The sequence below is a fragment of the Cebus imitator genome, unplaced genomic scaffold (genome assembly GCF_001604975.1).
Source record: "Cebus imitator isolate Cc_AM_T3 unplaced genomic scaffold, Cebus_imitator-1.0 Scaffold6, whole genome shotgun sequence".
In the NCBI taxonomy this organism is placed as follows: Eukaryota; Metazoa; Chordata; class Mammalia; order Primates; family Cebidae; genus Cebus; species Cebus imitator.
This window is the reverse complement of record NW_016107321.1, coordinates 9,666,405-9,685,653: the sequence shown is the minus strand read 5'-3', so window position 1 is coordinate 9,685,653 and position 19,249 is coordinate 9,666,405. Positions and strand designations below refer to the sequence as shown.

At 42.1% G+C, this 19,249-nt stretch overlaps 1 protein-coding gene across 8 annotated transcripts in view; it reads left to right on the top strand.

Moving 5' to 3' along the window:
- Positions 1 to 19,249, top strand: part of TIAM2 (TIAM Rac1 associated GEF 2) — a 242,791-nt gene that overhangs the window by 150,788 nt on the left and 72,754 nt on the right. For all 8 annotated transcript variants that reach the window (XM_017538771.2, XM_037742012.1, XM_037742015.1 and 5 more), the window contains 5 exons: positions 9,273 to 9,434; positions 11,414 to 11,518; positions 11,752 to 11,830; positions 14,490 to 14,582; positions 15,447 to 15,710. In XM_017538771.2, the coding sequence (XP_017394260.1) occupies positions 9,273 to 9,434; positions 11,414 to 11,518; positions 11,752 to 11,830; positions 14,490 to 14,582; positions 15,447 to 15,710 (703 nt within the window). The remainder of the gene's footprint in view (positions 1 to 9,272; positions 9,435 to 11,413; positions 11,519 to 11,751; positions 11,831 to 14,489; positions 14,583 to 15,446; positions 15,711 to 19,249) is intronic.

Genomic DNA, 19,249 nt, shown 5'->3' with positions numbered 1-19,249 from the left:
TTATTCCAAGATTTATTCTGCGCACTTTAAAAAAAGCAGATATGAGTTTGATTTTGGTTGTTCTGTTTCACACCTTTCAGAAATGTGTATTTTTGGTTAACAGCAGCATCAATAAGACATAGGATGACTTGAATAATATTTTTTATTTTTATTTTTTTTGAGACAGAGTCTCGATCTGTCGCCCAGACTGAAGTGCAGTGGTGCGATCTCGGCTCACTGCAACCTTCACCTCTTGAGTTCAAGCGATTCTCCTGCTTTAGCCTCCTGAGTAGCTGGGACCACAGGCAAGCACTACCATGCCCAGCTAATTTTTGTATTTTTAATGGAGATGGGGTTTCACTATTTTGGCCAGGCTGGTCTTGAACTGCTGACCTCACGTGATCCACCCACCTCAGCCTCTCAAAGTGCTGGGATTACAGGCCAACTTGAATAATATATGACATAAAAAAGTAAAATGTGACTATGTGGGAAGTTAAAACTTGAAGTGTATTAGAATAGTAGATAGTACAAATTGTGATATGAAGCTCTTATAAAATGTTATAGAACTTTAGTTTTTAAATAATGAAAAAGGGTAGCTGGCAAATGAACATTACAGGGCCATTTCATTAGTCTTTTCTCCCCTGCCATCTGTCAGATGTTTGATTCAGGTGGTAGCTGTAGATTTTCTGGAACTCAGCTACCTCAAAACTCCAGTAACTCTAGTGAGGTAAATTTTGCTGTAGATGGCCACCATCTTGTTTCACAGGAATAACACAAATGCTTAGTTAAGTGGGGGATGCCGCTTCAGAATCTTTATATGAACTTGTTGAAAATAGATTTAGAATTAAAATGATCCCTGTAGATATTCTCTAAAGAGATAGTCTTGAATGCCAAGCATTTTGGAGGTATCTAACCTCATGATAACTCTATTTTAAAATTAGTGACATGACTAAAGTCATAATAGCATCTTTCATTTATACATCTCCATTCCTCAGCACTTATCCTCATCTGAGAGTTCAATGAACACAAAATTGCATTTTCCTCTCAGGGCTGTCAGGGATCTTCACACAGATAGAACATCCTCTGTGGTGTCTCTCCAGGTGCCATCAAGTGGAGTTGAGTAGCGTCTCCTCATCCCCTGAATTGCTTCTGACCAAACAAATCCTCAGAATGATGGCTGAATGAAATCCTGGAGTGTGAAACCCCGGATGTGCCTCTGCCTCTTCAAACCCACACCATCCCCATGAAGCTGTGTTTCATGTCATTGGTCTTTTCTCTAATTTCTCCTCCACCAAATAATTTTACCTGCAGTTTCGCCCCTCCAAAAAAAACTCTATTTGTTGATAGTGAAAAACTGATTATAATAGCGTTGGACAAACTTAATATACCTTTGCAGAAGTAGGCAGTCTTCTTTAATAAATCAGCGGGGATAAATCAGTGAATTGGGAATTCATTTTGTAAAAAACTGAGGATTGCTGGAGTGTTGGATGCTATAAGTCTTGGGAGAAGTGAGTGAGAAACGTTTTGGTGATCCTAAAATACACAACATAGACACGTATTCTCCTCCATCTGTGGTCATCCCGAGCTGCTCAGGGTGCTGCTGTTACTGTTGAAACTGCTTGCAGGTGGCAGCTCTGCCTGGGGTGTCCTGCTTCCTGAAGGATGGGCTCAGAATGGATTAGAAAATCCTGCACTCAAAATCCCGTCCCCTTCCCTCTCCTTCCCCAGTGCTCAGGGGTCAGTGGAGTGCAGGCTGTGTGATGTCGTGAGTGCCTTTTACAGGCTGCCTTGTCTCTGGAGTTGCACCTGCTTTTTGCTCTACTTTTGCTGGATTTAAGCAACCATGGACGGAAAAGGAAACCAAATCCAAACCTTCCTTTTTATTTGTCACACCATCAAAATGGCAGACTTTTCATAATAAATAATTTCCCTTCCCCATCCCTTTATTTTTTTCTAGACATGCCCAACCTGTTTCAAAATGCAGATAAATGGCACAGCCTTCCCAGAAATTTAACTTGATTTTTCTTGCTTTTATGTCGCCATTATTTGCCTCATTCTTACTCTGTACTCACCATCTCTTACTTTAGCCATCTGTCAAGTGCATATGACACGGCTCCCAGGGAAGCTTGTCATCTATATAGTTTGTATATGATTATCTGTATATTCTCAATCTGTAGCACACTGCTAAGGATATGATACTTGCTTAATAAGTTTAATGATTATTTCTATTAGATGTAGTCATTTGATGGGTGAGAATAACTGATTTGTACTAAAAGCCCATAATTTTAGGGTCATATCTCTTCCAGCATTATGTAACAATGTAAATTTTTTTTTTTTTTTTTTTTTTTTTTTTTTTGAGATAGAGTCTTACTCTATCATCCAGGCTGGAATGCAATGGCGTGACCTCGGCTCACTGTAACCTCCGCCTCCCAGGTTCAAGCGAGTCTCCTGCTTCAGCCTCCCGAGTAGCTGGGATTACAAGCACATGCCACCCCACCTGGCTAATTTTTGTATTTTTAGTAGAGATGGGGTTTCACTATGTTGGCCAGGCTGGTCTGGAACTCCTGACCTCATGATCGCCCATCTTGGCCTCCCAAAGTGCTGGGATTACAGGCGTGAGCCACCGCGCCTGGCCAACAATGTAAAATTCTTACTTTGAAAGTTAAGAGGCCTGGCATGTTGGCTCATACCTGTAATCCCAGCACTTTGGGAATCCGAGGCAGGTGGATCGTTTGAGACCAGCCTGGGCAACATGGTGAAACCCTGTCTTTACCAAAAATACAAAAAATTAGCTGAGTCTAGTGGCTTGTTCCTGGGAGGCTGAGGAGGGAGGATTGCTTGAGCCTGGGAGGCAGAGGTTGCAGTGAGCCGAGATCGCACCACTACACTCTGACCTGAGTGACAGAGCAAGACCCCATCTCCCAAAAAAGAAAGTTATGAAACTATAGCATCAGAACACTTTCTGTTAACAGAATTTATGTTGCACTTTGAAAATAAATTTTGCTAATGTAGCCACTTACAGTGAGAATTTAGTTTAGTGCACTCAAATAAACAAGTCCCTTCAATGCTCCAAGGAGTGAGAAGAAACTACTATTACTATTATTACTGCATTTGTTTTTTTTAGGCATGTGTATATAAACAGTTACTCGGATTTATTTTAGCTAAGCATTACTTGTGACGTAGGGATACTGATGAAATTCCTTTCATTTATAGGACTATTTTAATGCAGCCTCTATCATTTCTGTGCTGTAGTACTCAGATAACTAGATTCAGATTGAACGGCAGGTAGAAGTAAGGGTATAATTTGTTTTGTTTTGTTTTATGTCTTTGGGGCTTAAAATTCTGCCTAAGCTGGCTAAATAATTAATGTTTCATCTTGCTACTTTTCATCTGCAAATGATTCTTGGAGAATACTTGTAACCTGCACAAACCTTCTATTTTTATACAGTAAGTATATTACGCCCATTTCTGTAACACAGAAAGGCCGTTGTGAGGGAGGGGCCGTGTGCATTTTAAAATATTCCATTCTAATTGATGCATCATGTAACAGTCCAACAGTGAGTCACCCTAATTCAGAGTCTGTTAAGGCTGGAATAAAGCCAGTCTTACTTGAGCATTTTTTAGGGGACACTTTGGCTAGCCAAAAATGAAACTTTTCATAACGAACATCTGGATGAGTAATAGTGAGTCTTATACGGCCTTTGAAGGGAGGTATTTGTCATGGAGATTGTGACAACAAATTCCCCACTAAGGCTCAGATGGCGGCTGCCCCGGAAGCTTCATTTGTAGAAACTATGGCAGCCCCTGGGCCTTGGCCCCTTCTCCTGGAAAACTGGCTTGGGGTGTCCCCGTTTTCTGCAGCAGTGAGTGAATGCAGTATTGTCACGTTAGTCATGAGCTCCAAATTTAAAACAAACAAAAAACCCTGAAACCAAAACAAAACCCCTAATATTGGTTTCTTAAATGGAAAATATGAATGAAACGGCTTACTCTTTACCACACTATGGCAGTCTGTTTAGGTAGAGTATTAATACGCAGCCCTGCATAGCATATATACGTATACATACACGCGTACGGCAACTAGCTAGATACATCTTTGTTTTCCTTTCATATCAACTGATGTTTGGGCATCAGTCCAAGAAGGAAATACACACTTTCTCTTCTGTGACATTTTACTGTTGTTAAGAAAGCTGGGAGCGTGCAACGCCCTTTGTGTTTCCTCCTCATCTCCCTTGCAAATAGACTTTCCTTTTATCAGCCAGTGTGGTGGTGTGGGCACATTTGTGACAGCCAGATTGTGATTTTGCTACTCACTTCCCTTCTGTGATCCAAGTAGTAATTATGAGCCATTTGATCCAAAAGCATCTGCTGTGAGAACACACGGAGTTTCAATTTTTTCTCCTTGCTGCATACTGAGCATAAGTAATTTGACATGTGGTTTCAGGACCATTGATGCCATAACAATAAGTACTTCTGTGGAATGGCCTACAAGGAGAGCTAAAGTGATTTGCAGACATGAACTAGTCAGTCTGAGTGGCTGTGGCTGCAGTTCAGTGATGTCCCCGTGTCATGATGGCCGGTTGGAGCTGACCACAAACTGATCGGCCACTACCGTGCGCCAGGGCTTTGGAACAAGGGCTGATTCTCAGGCAGTTTCTTTACAGTGGCCATTACTGAAATACAATAGTTAAGCTCAGTTCAGTATAATGCCACGATCCAGGCTCAACTTCAGAAAAAGCTTTACAATTTATGTCTATCAAATGCGATTCCTCCCCATTAGTCTTCTAGCCACCCCACGAGGCTGGTGCTTTTAGCCCTTTTGAAGGTGAAGGAACAGAAGTGCAGAGGCGCTAGATAGCCCCCAGTAAGACAGATTTGACCCGGATTGGCTTTCTATTACTGTATTTTTTCTGTCTTCATTTGTATTCTCAGGACCAGGAAGACTTGAAGAGGCTAGTTGGAAATATAAGTGTTTTTTCTTTGAGGGAAGGAAGTAGAGTGGGAGGCAGGGGAGGTGTGGAACGGTCGTGACAGAAGTAGCCAGCCGGGGACTTCTGGGTGTTAAAAAGATTCATTTAACATAGTAGCATCTTTGAAACGGGTCACCTGGAAGAAGGGTTTTACAGATGGCTCCATTTTTAATGCTTATTTTCAGGATTCTCGGTTTCTTTTATGAAAAGAATGTTGGAGAGTATTTTATCTGGCTTCGTGAAACTAAGGCATGTGTATTTTCAACCTGGATAGCACTGACCCTCCTTCAGAGAATTAATCCAACTTTCCTTCCAGATGGGCAAAGCTTATAACAACCTAAGACATCTGTGAGCACCAAGTAGCTTTTTCTTTTTCTAGTTCTAATGAATGAATTTTAAATTCTTTTCTTTTTTCTTTGAGACAGAGTTTTGCTCTTCTTGCCCAGTCTGGAGTGAAATGGCGTGATCTCGGCTTACTGCAACCTCCGCCTCTGGGCTCAAGCAGTTCTTCTGCCTCAGCCTCCCGACTAGCTGGGTTTACAGGCATGCACCACCACACCCAGTTAATTTTGTATTTTTAGTGGAGACGGGGCTTCTTCATGTTAGTAAGGCTGGTCTCAAACTCCCGACTTCAGGTAATCCGCCTACGTCAGCCTCCCAAAGTGTTAGGATTACAGGCATGAGCCACCACATCTGGCCTTAATTTTAAATTCCTGGTGCTTCCTTTGAATAACCAGGTTTTACTTTTCTTGAACTGTATACATTTGTGAGGTATGTGTGTGAGAGAGTGTGTATATCTAACACACACCAAAATTTACATTGAGCTTTTCATTGAGGGGTCTCTTGAGAGGGTCTTACTCTTTGATGGCCTTGGCTTTGATAGGCATCTACTTTTCTATGGGTCACCAGATCTTAGGGCAACAGTGTGGACTCAGAAAACCGTTGTTTGGAGCAATTGTAGCACACCACCTTGTTTAATGGATTTTAATAGGATTATTTCTTTCGTCCTTCCATCCTTCCATCTATCTGTACACTTTTATCTTGTCAAGAACTTGTTCTCCTTCAATAACCTCTTAATTTCTCTTCTTGAAGCTTTCAGAGAGCATTAAGAACTTGACGCTATGTCAACAGCATTGAGTAAGATACTGAAACCGGACAGCGTTTACCTTTCATGCCTGTATATGACTGTGAATTTCGAGTTGTATTCAGCTCAGCACTCAGGTGTTAAGTGTGTCCTGGATGCAGGACGCACTGTGTTAATGGCTGGGAGACCGAGGAAGCAGAAGACAAAGGCTCTGCTGGCATTCATCTTTTCATCTTATGACCCCTGTGTGAGCTGGGCTTTGCCAAATGCTGTACCATGGACATAGGAGAGTAAACTCATCTTAGTGAGAGAACTTGAGGGCAGAGACAGGAGAGACTTCCCAGGACAGGGGCATTTTAAACCAGGCTGGAGGGTATATATGGTTTCAGCACTGATGCTGTAAGGATGGTACAGCAGAGAGAGAGGAGATGGAAAGCAGCATCAGTGAGGAGCAGGAACGCACCACCCCCTTTTGGGGAATGTTATCTGCACCATTCTGTTCAATGTGAACATGGTGTGTAGCGTAGAATAATGGAAAGTAATCAGGAAATTTAGGCAGCACCCATTATAAAGGGAGTTAACTGCCGGGCGGGCATTCTGTGTAGTAGACTGGTAGTGTAAACCAGCTCAAGCCAGACTTCCACGCTTCAAATCCCTGAAGTACCATAGGCACTAATTGTGTAAACTTGGGCAAGTTTCTAGAATTTTCTGAGCCATATTTTTCTTGCGTGTTCAACAGGAATCATGACATTGTCTCCCTGAGAGGGCTGGTTATGAGTGGTGAGTGAACTGATAGCACATCAAGAGCTTGTTTCATTTGGCCCCATGAGATGCAGTCTTTCTTTTTTTGGAGACAGAGTCTCCCTCTGTCACCCACGCTAGAGTGCAATGGCAGGATCTTAACTCACTGCAACCTCCGCCTCCCAGGTTCAAGCAATTCTCCTGCCTCAGCCTCCCAAGTAGCTGGGACTATAGGTGAGTGCCACCATGCCCCTGCTAATTTTAGTAGAAATGGGGTTTTACCATGTTGGCCAGGCTGGTCTTGAACTCCGGACCTCAGGTGATCCACCCGCCTCAGCCTCCCAAACTGCTGTGATTACAGGCGTGGGCCATTGCACCTGGCCAGTGATACAGTCTTTCTCTGATTGTAACAGTGGAAACAAAAGGGTGTGAAGGCAGAGTGTGAATTTGTACTGCTCATGTCCCTCCCCCACCTGTTTATCGATAATTACGTTTTTCCTGATCTCCAAAAGTGCAGCAGTAAATTGCTCTGCCACCCTTACTGGGAGCCTGTGAGTTCCTCCCTGCCTGTTCTTTGTGAAATTTCTTACTCCACAGTGACCTCTGCTGGGTTTTAGTTTGCTTCTCAACAAGCCTGATTTGAGAGGTGGGGCCTGCACCTTTAAGGCTAAGCACGTGGTTGAATCACTGCCCAGATGAAAAGAAGTACCTGAGAGAATCAACTGGTGAAAAAACACGTGCCTTTGAAAGACAAGACCCTTTAGGAGAGAGTGTCCAGGCTGGTTCCTGGCGTCCCTGGCTCCATGCATCTGCGCCTGTCTTTTCCTTTGGCGTTGGCACGTGTGGGGATGTTCGTTCTGGCTGTGATCGTTCTTCCAGAAAAATGTGCTGAAAGCAACAGATCCATGACAGATCCAGAAATGTCACTTCAAAGTTGAGCACCATGTTTTCAGAAAGATGACACAGAGAGACGGGTTTTTCCCTTGCTTTGTTCTTTGAAATTTCTTTATGATGTCTCTTCTGGTTTTTAAATCCTACGTAGGAGGATCTTTTCCTTTGTATTTAAAAATGCATGGGATTCAAAGTAAAATCACTCATTAATGATAACTTTAAAGTATGATGAATGATATATAATAATGTGATAGTATTGAATCTATAGGTGACATTTTCTGGTATGTAAGGTGTTTCACGTAAATGACCTCTTTTGCTCACAAAACTTAAATAACAAATTTTCAATATTACATTAATGATGTCCTCTTTTAAAAAATAGGAGCTGAGTCGTAGTAAGGTAAATATTTTGTCCTAGGCCACACTTTGCTGGTAGAATCTGTGGCTTTTGATTTCAAAGCCCTAAATCTTTTCTTTGTTACTATGTGAATGTAAGAACCTAGCCAGAGAGAAACATATGTGCATTGCTTAAGAAATGTATGCAATTTTTGTCATGAATTACAAAAGGCCAGATGAGCATGAAGTCAGCAAATTGTTGTGACGATATAGTTTGGTAAACTAAATGTTTTTGGGAAAGGCTACCTGAAGAGGGCAGGTTTTAAGATGGTTTTCCAGCAGTGTCTATGTGTGAGATAGCTGAAGGATAGAGACAAGGTTTTCCAGGACTACGGGTTAATTTTAAGGAACAATTAGATTTCTGTCAGTGATGAGTCAGACTAAAATTAAAAAGAAGAAACAAAGACAAAAAACCAGGTAGGCTTAGGAGAGAAGGCTCGTGCTTAGATTAAGTACAGTTCAAGGTCAGCATGGCAGGCAGGTGTCAGTGGCTGCGTACAAGATGTGTCTGGAATTCAGTGGGAGGTCAGAGAGGGGTTATGGCTTACATGCACGTTTCACAGTGGCCCTTCTCAGCCATGATTCCGAAGCAGTAAGTATGGATACTCAGCAGCCCTTCCATGAATCGTGGTGGTTTGTTCGTTTGTTTTGAGACACACTCTTACTTTGTTGCCCAGGCTGGGGTATAGTAGTGTGATCTTGGCTCACTGCAACCTCCACCTCCCGGGTTCAAGCAGTTCTCCTGCCTAAGCCTCCCGAGTAACTGGGACTGCAGGGGCACGTCACCATGCCCAGCTAATGTTTGTATTTTTAGTAGAGATGGGGTTTCACCATGTTGGCCAGGCTGATCTCAAACTCCTGACCTCAGGTAATCTGCCTGCCACAGTCTCCCAAAGTGCTGGGATTGCAGGCATGAGCCACCGTTCCTGGCCAGATTATGGTGTTCTAACTTGGCATAAGCAGCCAGTTGACCCAGTGGAAAGAACACAGGACAGAGAGTCACTGACTTTCACTCCACTTCCCTTGGCTGTCATTTCATCTGCAGAAAATGAGGAAACACTGTTGGCCTCGGAGGGTTGTGAGAAGCCAGTGATGTGAAGAGTGTGAGCGTTTACCCTAAATACTCCATAAAGGAACATGACATTTTTTTTCCGGTGGTTTCCTTCATTTGTTAATCAAATTTGTCTGCATTTTCTTTTGGCGTCTACAAACAGGTGGATGAACTTCTGCATATATGTGGTTCAACAGGAGACGGTGTTCCCCGAGACAACGCATGGGAACTCCAGACCTATGTTCACTTTCAGGATAATCACGGAGTTACTGTAGGGATCAAGCCAGAGCACAGAGTAGAAGATATTTTGACTCTGGCATGCAAGGTAATGGATTTTTCTGCAGAAATATACTTCTGAATAGAAATAATCATTAATGTTGCAATCTTATGCCTTCTAAATTCATGTGGTGGTCAAGTGCCCATTTTCCACGCCAGGGAACATATTAGCAAATTTATTTATTTATTTATTTATTTAATTTTTGAGATGGAGTCTTGCTCTGTCGTCAGGCTGGGGTGCAGTGGCGCGATCTTGGCTCACTGCAACCTCCATCTCTCAGGTTCAAGCAATTCCCCTGCCTCAGCCGCCTGAGTACTGGGACTAAAGGCGCACACCACCACACTTGGCTAATTTTTTGTATTTTAGTAGAGACGGGATTTTACCATGGCCAGGATGGTCTTGATCTCCTGACCTCGTGGTCCACCCACTTCAGCCTCCCTGAAGCATATTTATTAACGTATTCTGTTGGGTGATCTCTTTAGAAGAATGAGTTATTAGGTCACACCTCCATGAAGAACCTGAGATAATCCGAACTGTGTATACTTTGATACCTAGAATAATTGTGAAATCCGTTGCTATTTAAGTTACTTAGAGATGGTGTTTTATAAGAAGGTGGCATAGACTTTGAGGTAGTTTAATTTAATCCTAAATAGTTTTACCAGATACCTCTAGATTAAAGGCGAAACTTGATATAATTCACAGTTGCTTCATGGAGATTAATATAAGATGATGTTTTATTCATTTTTCAAACTCAGTTTCATTACGGATTTGAAAAGGAAGTTTATGTTAAGTCTTAAAGAGAGTCGTCTGGGAGAGAAGATACTCAGCAACATCAGATCAGAAGCTTTTAGACCACCAGGTGGTGTAGTAGAGCTTGAATAGTTTGAGTTTCCAGAGAAAATACAATCAAATATGTTGAAATGGTGAAAAAGGCATATAGTTTGGTAATGCTTAATCATGTGCATTTAATAAATGTGAAAAATGTTTAATCTTAGTTCCCTTTTTTCAGTTTGACTTGAAACATTAGGATACTGGACATTTACATGTAGTTTACATCCTTATGAACTTAATTTCCTTTTGCTCCCATATATAACATTTTTATTCAGAAAACCAACAATTCTATACCAATGATATCATCTATTAAGGGGTAATTTTCTAGGTGATAGAGGGGATCAGAAGTAGTGCTCAGTTTTACCCAGTTAGAGCATAGGCCTGAGATAAATTTCTCACTGTTGAAAATGTGCGTAAGAGCGAAAGAAAGAGAAAAGATGTGTCTTTATACATTTTGTTTCTTTGAAAAGTTTTTGGAGTAGGACATTCTTAATTCTGAAGTCTATAGATTTGTTTACATTTTACAAATTTCTATACTTTGGTAATGAGAAACAAGGTCAGGCTCAACCTAACTAAAGAGATGACATTTGTTGAGCTGGTAAGATTGATTCTGCTATCAGATATGTTCTACTGTCATCTCTTAAAAATGCATCTCTTGCCTTTAACGATAAGCAATGCCATTCAGAGAAAACCTTCTGAAAAATAGTCCCCCTTTACTTTTCTGCATACAAGTAATTTATCTATTTATTTATTTGAGACGGAGTCTTGCTCTGTTGCCCAGGGTGGAGTGCAGTGGTGCGATCTCGGCTCACTGTAACCTCTGCCTCCTATGTTCAAGTGATTCTCCTACCTCAGCCTCCCGAGTAGCTGGGATTACAGGTGTGTGCCACCACGCCCGGCTAATTTTTGTATTTTTACTATAGTCGACGCTTTGCTGTATTGGCTAGCCTGGTCTCAAACTCCTGACCTCAAGTGATCCACCTGCCTTGGCTTCCCAAAGTGCTGGGATTACAGGCATGAGCCACCACGCCCGGCCTGCATATGAGTATTTAAATTTGAGCTCTTATATAGGTTTAAATTCAACAAACTATATGCAGTTTTCTTTTAGAGTTTTCTGCTTTGATTTTTAATAAGCCTGCTAACTAATGATGGATTTAGAAAGAGCATTTAAAATCTGAGTAACTTTTTCTTTATAGATGAGGCAGTTGGAACCCAGCCATTACTGCCTACAACTTCGAAAATTAGTGGATGACAGTGTTGAGTACTGCACCCCTGCACCCTATGAATATATGCAAGAACAGGTAAGTGTGTGTTAGCTTTCGGAAAGGAAATCAAACCATATAAATGGCCTTTTGATTTTGAAAAATGTCATTTTGGGGGAAAATTCTATTTAATTTGGTATCTAGTTTGGAAACAGTCTCTATAGAAAGAGTGTCTTAATAGCTTTTTTGTTTTATTATGAAAACTAGTGTCAAAGTAACTTTTCAAGGTATCATAACACAAAATCCTCTGATTTTGTTCTCGCTTTCTGTAGGTTTATGATGAAATAGAAGTCTTTCCACTGAATGTTTATGATGTGCAGCTCACGAAGACTGGGAGTGTGTCTGACTTTGGTAAGTGTTAGGAGTGCCCTTGCCTGGGAGTTGTGTTGTTCGTCCTTGTCTAGCTTGCCCCAGTATCTTTGAACTTAATTTTTTTCCCTATACATTTGCATTTTCTGCATATATGATAATAGTTTGTGAACTTCCTTTCTCTGCCTTCATTTCTATTTATTGATATCAGCAGGCTACACAGATAGGTATCAGTATTACAGGGAAATGCCAAGTAATGAAATGGAATGAATATAAAATTGATGGGAATTTGAAAGTATAGATATAACACATCGAATGTCCTGTGTACTGATGCTGCTCTAAGATCAACTCCTGATTCATATTTGCTTTCATCTCTAGTGTCTTTGCTCTTAGTTTGCTCGTTCCACCTGTAATGCTCCCCTTCTTTCTTCCCCCATCCCTCCTCTCTGATGACATGAATCCTACTGTCCTTCAAGAACTAACTCAAGGTCTGACTTTCTTGAAGAAGCCATCTCTGATTGCTTAAGCTTTACTTGTTTCTTTCTTCCCTGAATTTAACAGTTACGGGTCTGTGCATCTGAGGTCACTTCACAGCATAATTTCCTACATTTCTCTTTGATTAGATAATGATTGATAAATACCTCCCTAGAAACACTCAATGATTAGGTAATGATTGGTAAATACCTCCATAGAAACACTATTTTATACCTTGTTAAATATATTTATACAACATGATTATTTTCCTTGAAGCGATTCAAACTAATAATAAATAAGTTTATAATATGTTAAAATGTTCTTTTTAGGCTGCCTTCGTTTTAAAAAAATTTGTATAATCTTTTCTGACCCCCATGTTTATTTTTATTTTTATTGTTTTTAAGGCAGAGTCCTGCTCTGTTGCCCAGGCTGGAGTGCAGTGGTGCAATCTCGGCTCACTGCAACCTCTGCCTCCTGGGTTTAAGCAATTCTCCCTGCCTCAGCCTCTCAAGTAGCTGGGATTATAGGTGCCTGCCACTATGCCTGGCTAATTTTTGTGTTTTTAATAGAGACAGGGTTTCACCATGTTGGCCAGGCTGCTCTTGAACTCCCGGACTCAAGTGATCTACCCACGTCGGCCTCCCAGAGTGCTAGGATTACAGGCGTGAGCCACCGTGCCTGGCCCCCATGTTATGCTGGTTTTTCCTTTGAGGCCCTCTTGACCTTTTTTCTCTTCCTTTTGGCCTTCACTGTGCTTTTTGTGATTGCCATTTGTGTTCATCTTTGTATTTGAATGACTGAATGAAGACCCTTGCAAAGATACTCTCTGGTGAGACCATAATCTGCCAGGCTCTGCTGGGGGCATGGAGGAGACCTGGGGAACAGGACGTTCCTGCTGTCCTCAAGGGACTCTCTGTATTAGGGGACCAAGGCATGGAAACGTGTGTTCCTCACTGTGGCATCACAGAGGAGGACACTGAGTTTAGGAATGGTGCATTCAGAAGAGGGAAGGTCCCCCTAGATTTGCATGTGGTCTTATATATTTAGGGCAAGCACTGTATTCATCCAGGCATTCTTGTACCTTCTTAAAATGCTTGACCCCAAACATAGCTTTTCTCAATACTTATTTGTTGTATTGAACTGAATTTCATATATTTCAGTAAAAGTATTTTTTTGCTGTTAAATTTGTTCCTAATTTTTTTTTTTTTTTTTGACAGAGTGTTGCTATGTTGCCTAGGCTGGAGTACAATAGTGCAATCTCAGCCCACTACAACCTCCGCCTCCTGGGTTCAAGCGATTCTCCTGCCTCAGCCTCCTGAGTAGCTGGAATTAGAGGCTCCCACCACCACACCCAGCTAATTTTTATATTTTTAGTAGAGAGGGGTTCCACCATGTTGGTCAGGCTGGTCTTGAGCTCTGACCTCGTGATCCACCCACCTCGGCCTGCCATAAGTGTTGGGACTACAGGCGTGAGCCACCGTGCCCAGCCTTTAAATTTTTAATTGTGGTAATAGACACATAACATAAAGTTTATTGCCTTAACCACTTTTAAATATACAGTTTTGTGGCATTAAGTACATTCACAGTGTTGTGCTACCATCCCCACCATCTATTGCTAGAAATCTTTTCACCTTGTAAAACTGAACTCCTTACCCGTTAAACACTAGCTCCTCATACTGTCCTTCCCCCGGCCCTGGGCACCACCATTCTGTTAATACTTTCTACCTCTCTGAATTTGACTGCCCTAGCTACTCATATAAATACTATCATACTGTGTTGGCTATTTGTGACTGGGCTATTTGACTTAGCATATTCTCCTCAAAGTTCACCCAAATTGTAGCATAGATCAGGATGTTTTTCCTTTTTAAGACTGGTTGACATTCCCCCGTACGCATAGATCACACCTCGCTTATCCATCTGTCCATCGACAGACAGTTGGGTTATTTCTGTCTCTTGACTATTGTGAATAATGCTGTTAAACACATGGGTTCATGGTCTCACCTTTTAAATTAAAGTTATGTCCTTATATTTCTTAAGCCTCTGGTCTGCCATTTTTCTTGTTCTGCCCCTGCCAGATATTTTTGTCCTTTCAAAATAGTTGTAATTTAGACTTTCTGAACGTACTGTTCTTACCAGAAAAGGTGTTCAAAGAAATACTGCTGATGTGGTTGGGGAAATGGAGCATGGGGGGTTGAGACTTGTTTTTTCCTTTTCCTTTCACTCCCAGGGTTTGCAGTTATGGCGCAGGTGGACGAGCATCAGCATCTCAGCCGGATATTCGTAAGCGACGTCCTCCCTGATGGCCTGGCATATGGGGAAGGTTCGTGTGGCACCCTGTGCCTCTGTTCCCTCTTCATTTGAAACTATGGAAAATGTGGTCTGGCTAGTGAATGTTTCTTCTTCAAGTTTGATCAGGAAAAGGTTTCTCCTGGAACTTTAAAGAAAGTAAACGTAAGAGTTTAATTGGAAATGCGACCAAACGCAGCGGCTCACTCCCATAAACCCAGCTGCTCAGGAGGCTGAGGCAGGAGGATAGAAGGATTGCTTGAGCCTGGGAGTCCAAGACCAGCCTGGGAGATATAGTGAGACCCCTGCCTCCATAAAAAAAGGAAAGAGAGAGAGACAAAAGACAGAAAATGCATATGTCTGTATATAGAGAGAGCATTCGTGTGTGTGTTTAAAAGAGAGAAAGTGTATACATGTATGAAGACAGATAGAGGGGAGAAGGAAGAGAGTGTGAGACAGACAGCAGACACCGATGGAACAGATTTAACATCGGAATACTAGAAAACGCAATCTCTCAAGTTGCTTCTCTTTCAAACGATTTATTCTAACAGTAACTGTGAGATAACTAACATTGCTTTTGCTCTTAGTGGCACCTAAATACTATACATTTTGGCCCTTTAATTCTTTTTTGTTTTTCTAATGTAAAAGATGAAGTCTCATTGTATTACCCTAGGCTGGTGTCAGACTCCTGGGTCAAGTGATCTTCCCATCTCTGTCTCCTGATTAGCGGAGGCTACATGCTCCTGCCACTGTGCGGGGCTGGTACTTTCTTTGAAGAAAGCAACAAACAAAACAGTCCCTAAGAGTACCTGGTTTGAATTTGCGGCCTTCCTTCATCTTAAAATATTTCTCTCAGTAATCCCTCTCTTTTTTTCTGTTTCCCCTTCCTTTTTCTCAGGGCTGAGGAAGGGCAATGAGATCATGACCTTAAATGGGGAAGCTGTGTCTGATCTTGACCTTAAGCAGATGGAGGCCCTGTTTTCTGAGAAGAGTGTTGGACTCACTCTGATTGCCGGGCCTCCGGACACAAAAGCAACCCTCTGTACATCCTGGTCAGACAGTGACTTGTTCTCCAGGGACCAGAAGAGTCTGCTGCCCCCTCCTAACCAGTCCCAACTGCTGGAGGAATTCTTGGATAACTTTAAAAAGAATTCAGCCAATGGTAAGGCTTTGTTCTGTCTTCCTTCTTAACCGCTGGTATCAACAGCCAGTATTTTTAGGCTGTAATTTTGCTTGCAAACTCAGATTATTTAAGCTGTTCAAAGAATGTCTTCTAATTTATTAGAAGAATACAGATGCCAACTGGAGTAGATTTTATCAAAATTTTATGCATTTTAGTAATTACAGCGCTTTCATGAAAACAGAAAATAATTATTTTTGCACAAAATAACATTAAAAAAAATCACGGACTCTTTAAGAATCACCCACAATATTTGGTCTCATAGTTGCTCTGTGATGGAAGGCAAATAAAAACCTGCATAAATGCCAAAGTTGAAAGATTTTTCTTATTTGGTTGAATCTAAGGCAGTAATCTGTTGGCTCTGAGAACGGCCCATGCAGTTCAGTCCCTTCCATCTTTTGTTAAGTACTGCTTTCTTAGTAAGCAGCAAACTGTCTTTTTTAAAATTAATTTATATATTTTCTTGAGACAAAGTCTCACTCTGTCACCCCGGCTGAGTGCAGTGGCATGATCTAGGCTCAGTGCAACCACTGTCTCCCACTCAAGCCATTCTCGTGCCTCAGCCTCCTGAGTAGCTGAGATTACAGGCATGTACCACCATGCCTGGCTAACTTTTGTGTTTTTAGTAGACATGGGGTTTCACCAGGTTGCCCAGACTGGTCTCAAACTCCTGACCTCAGGTGATACACCCACCTCGGCCTCCCAGAGTGCTGGGATTATAGGCATGAGCCATCATACCTGGCCAGTAAACAGCAAACTTTTAATGTAGGTCATGAATTTTAAAGCTTTGTCAAGGCCTAAAAGCGAAAAACTGTGTGCCAATATATTTTTCTCATGGTAAGACTTCCATATGAGAAAATCATTTGAAGGTCTGAATTTCTGAGCTTATCATTCATGTGTGTTTCATGCACTGAATCAAATACGTTAGGGGCTCTGGCTGGGACTGAAAAGTGGTAGTTTCGCTTTAGACCTCTGAAGAGCCTGGGTCAAGCTCCACAGGAGACTGAGTGTAGGGTCTTTTTCCTGGGAGAGCACAGAGCAATTTTTATACTTTATTACAATGATAATGGATTTCCAATTGGAATCTCTGCGTGGTTACCAAAAATGAATGAAAAACACCAAAGAGAAGTTGTTAGGATTGATTTAATTATAAAGGAAGTTTATTAGGTCATTTTTGGAATTAAAAAATCAGATGGTAAGATTTGTGATTCAATAAGGTATCTCGTGCTTTCTCCTCTTCTCTTGGGACTCTCCTCTAATTTAAAATGCCATTAAATGGACTATTGGCATATAAAAGTGAATGTCATAAAACAAAAATTATGATGGAACTTATTAATGACTTGGGTATATTAGGGCCATCATTCAGCTACCCTGGGCTGCTGTTATGGGTCTGAGTATTCCGTATAATACATACGTGTGTCCATTTGTTGGATTCATTACTCTTGAGGGATACATTCGCTACCTGTGTTATGTCTCTATGTATTTTATCATAATAAGAAACTACCACTGAGGCTATAATACCTTTGGCACTTGAGAGAATGAATTCCTATAGAAAGCAGAGAAAGGGGCACATTTACTTTTTTTTTGGAGACAGAGTCTCACTGTCACCCAGGCTGGAGTGCAGTGGCACGATCATGGCTCACTGCAACCTCCACCTCCCAGTTTCAAGTGATTCCCCTGCGTCAGCCTCCCAAGTAGCTGGGACCACAGGAACACACCACTACACCTGGCTAATTTTTGTATTTTTAGTAGAGACGGGGTTTCACCATGTTGCCCAGGCTGGTCTCGAACTCCCATCCTGAAGCAATCTACTCACCTCAGCCTCCCAAAGTGCTGGGATTACAGGTGTGAGCCACTGCGCTCAGCTGTTTTTCTTTTCTTTTAATTTTTTTTTAAACAGTAAGGATCAACCAGGTGAGTTAAGCCACTTTTTATTCTGTTTCCTTAAAAAAAAAAAAGAGTCAGTCCTGGATCAGTTAAACAGCTATTCTCTTACTCATCTTAGCCATTCGGACTGTCTAATCATTTATAACCTATGTCTGTGTGGACAGAGAGCTTAGCCAGGCAGGCACGGTGCTTGCTCGCATCAGGTCCTCCTGATGGAACCTTGCAGGTTCTTCGCCTAGCCCTTTTCTCGTTTCCTAGCAAGACTGCTCTGTGGGGTGTGAGTCTCCTAGGCAGCGCCCTGCCCGCCTCTGCCCTGGGCTTTCCCATCCCTTCCCTCTCCTAAGCTCCAGGTGGTTGTTCCGTAGCGATGTTGTTTGTGCTGGAAAAACAGCCCCAACAGACTCCATCCCCGAACGCTGCAAAGGTATTTTGTTTTTCTCGTTGAGGTAGTTGTGTTGCTTGTGAAGGAAGTTAAATGCCTATGGGCCCACATCTCAGAAGGAAGTCTTCCATTTTGAAGGTTGAGGGGAGAAGAAAATAAGGGTGGATAGGTGAGAAATTGAAAGATGAAAGTGAAAAAGATCAGCCCTCTCATTCATATGCAACATCTCAATGGCAAGAGAAGCCTGTGTTTGCGGAAACTCTGAGAAGTGGCATGGTGACAGGCATCGAGGTTTTGAGTCAGACCTGGGTTCAGGTCCTGGGGCTGCCTGTATGGTTTTTTTTGACACACCCAGGGGGCTCTGGGCTTTGGTGGATGCTACCCCAGCCTCTTTTCCCTGGCGGAAACGGTTCTGAAGTACAGTCCACGTGGCTCTGCAGAGGGGCCCCGGAGTGAGCCCCAGCAGCACGCAGCAGCCTCGCTTTCACATCTCCCATGGGCTTCCTGCCTCACTGTCCCCACCCCCTCTCCCTTGGGCATCTCGGGGTTACCTTCCCAATAAACTTCTATGTCCAAGTCCTTGGCTCAGATTCTGCTTTTGGGGGAGCCCGAATGAAGGCGCTGAGCCTCGCTTTTCTCATCCAGAGGATAGTGCTTTTCCCCTGACCCCGTGGAACCTGAGAGTTTGGGAAAATTCCTGTCTGTGGCACATCCAGCCCAGCGTCTTTCTTGGTAGGAATTCTGAAAATGTGCTTCTCTTCCTCCTCCTCCTTCTCCTTTGCAGCTTCTTGGTTTGTTAAAAATTACTTTGATTTGCTTTTGCAATGAATTAGAAAACAGTAATCCCATTTTTAAACTAAAGTTAAGATTTACAGAAATCAAAAATGTAAATGACTTTGAAAAACAGTGTTTAATACAACTTTGAATTATTCTTCACAGTGGCCATTTGAGAGGCTGCCTCTCCCTAAACTTCATGTTCCCTTGGCATTGCTAGAAGGCAGCCATGTACTTGAAAAGAAGGAATGTTCTGTTTACTTTTCCAGAGAACCCAATCCTTTCCTTGCTGTAAAAACCCTATGGCTGGCTCTCTGGGAAAGAAGACCTGTTGCCTGCCTGCCTTTCTTTCTTTTCTTTCTTTTCTCTCTCTCTCTCTCTCTCTCTCTCTCTCTCTCTCTCTCTCTCTCTTTCTTCTTTCTTTCTTTCAGTAGAAATTATAAGAATATCAGAAGGCAGATGAAAAGGAAAGGCTTTA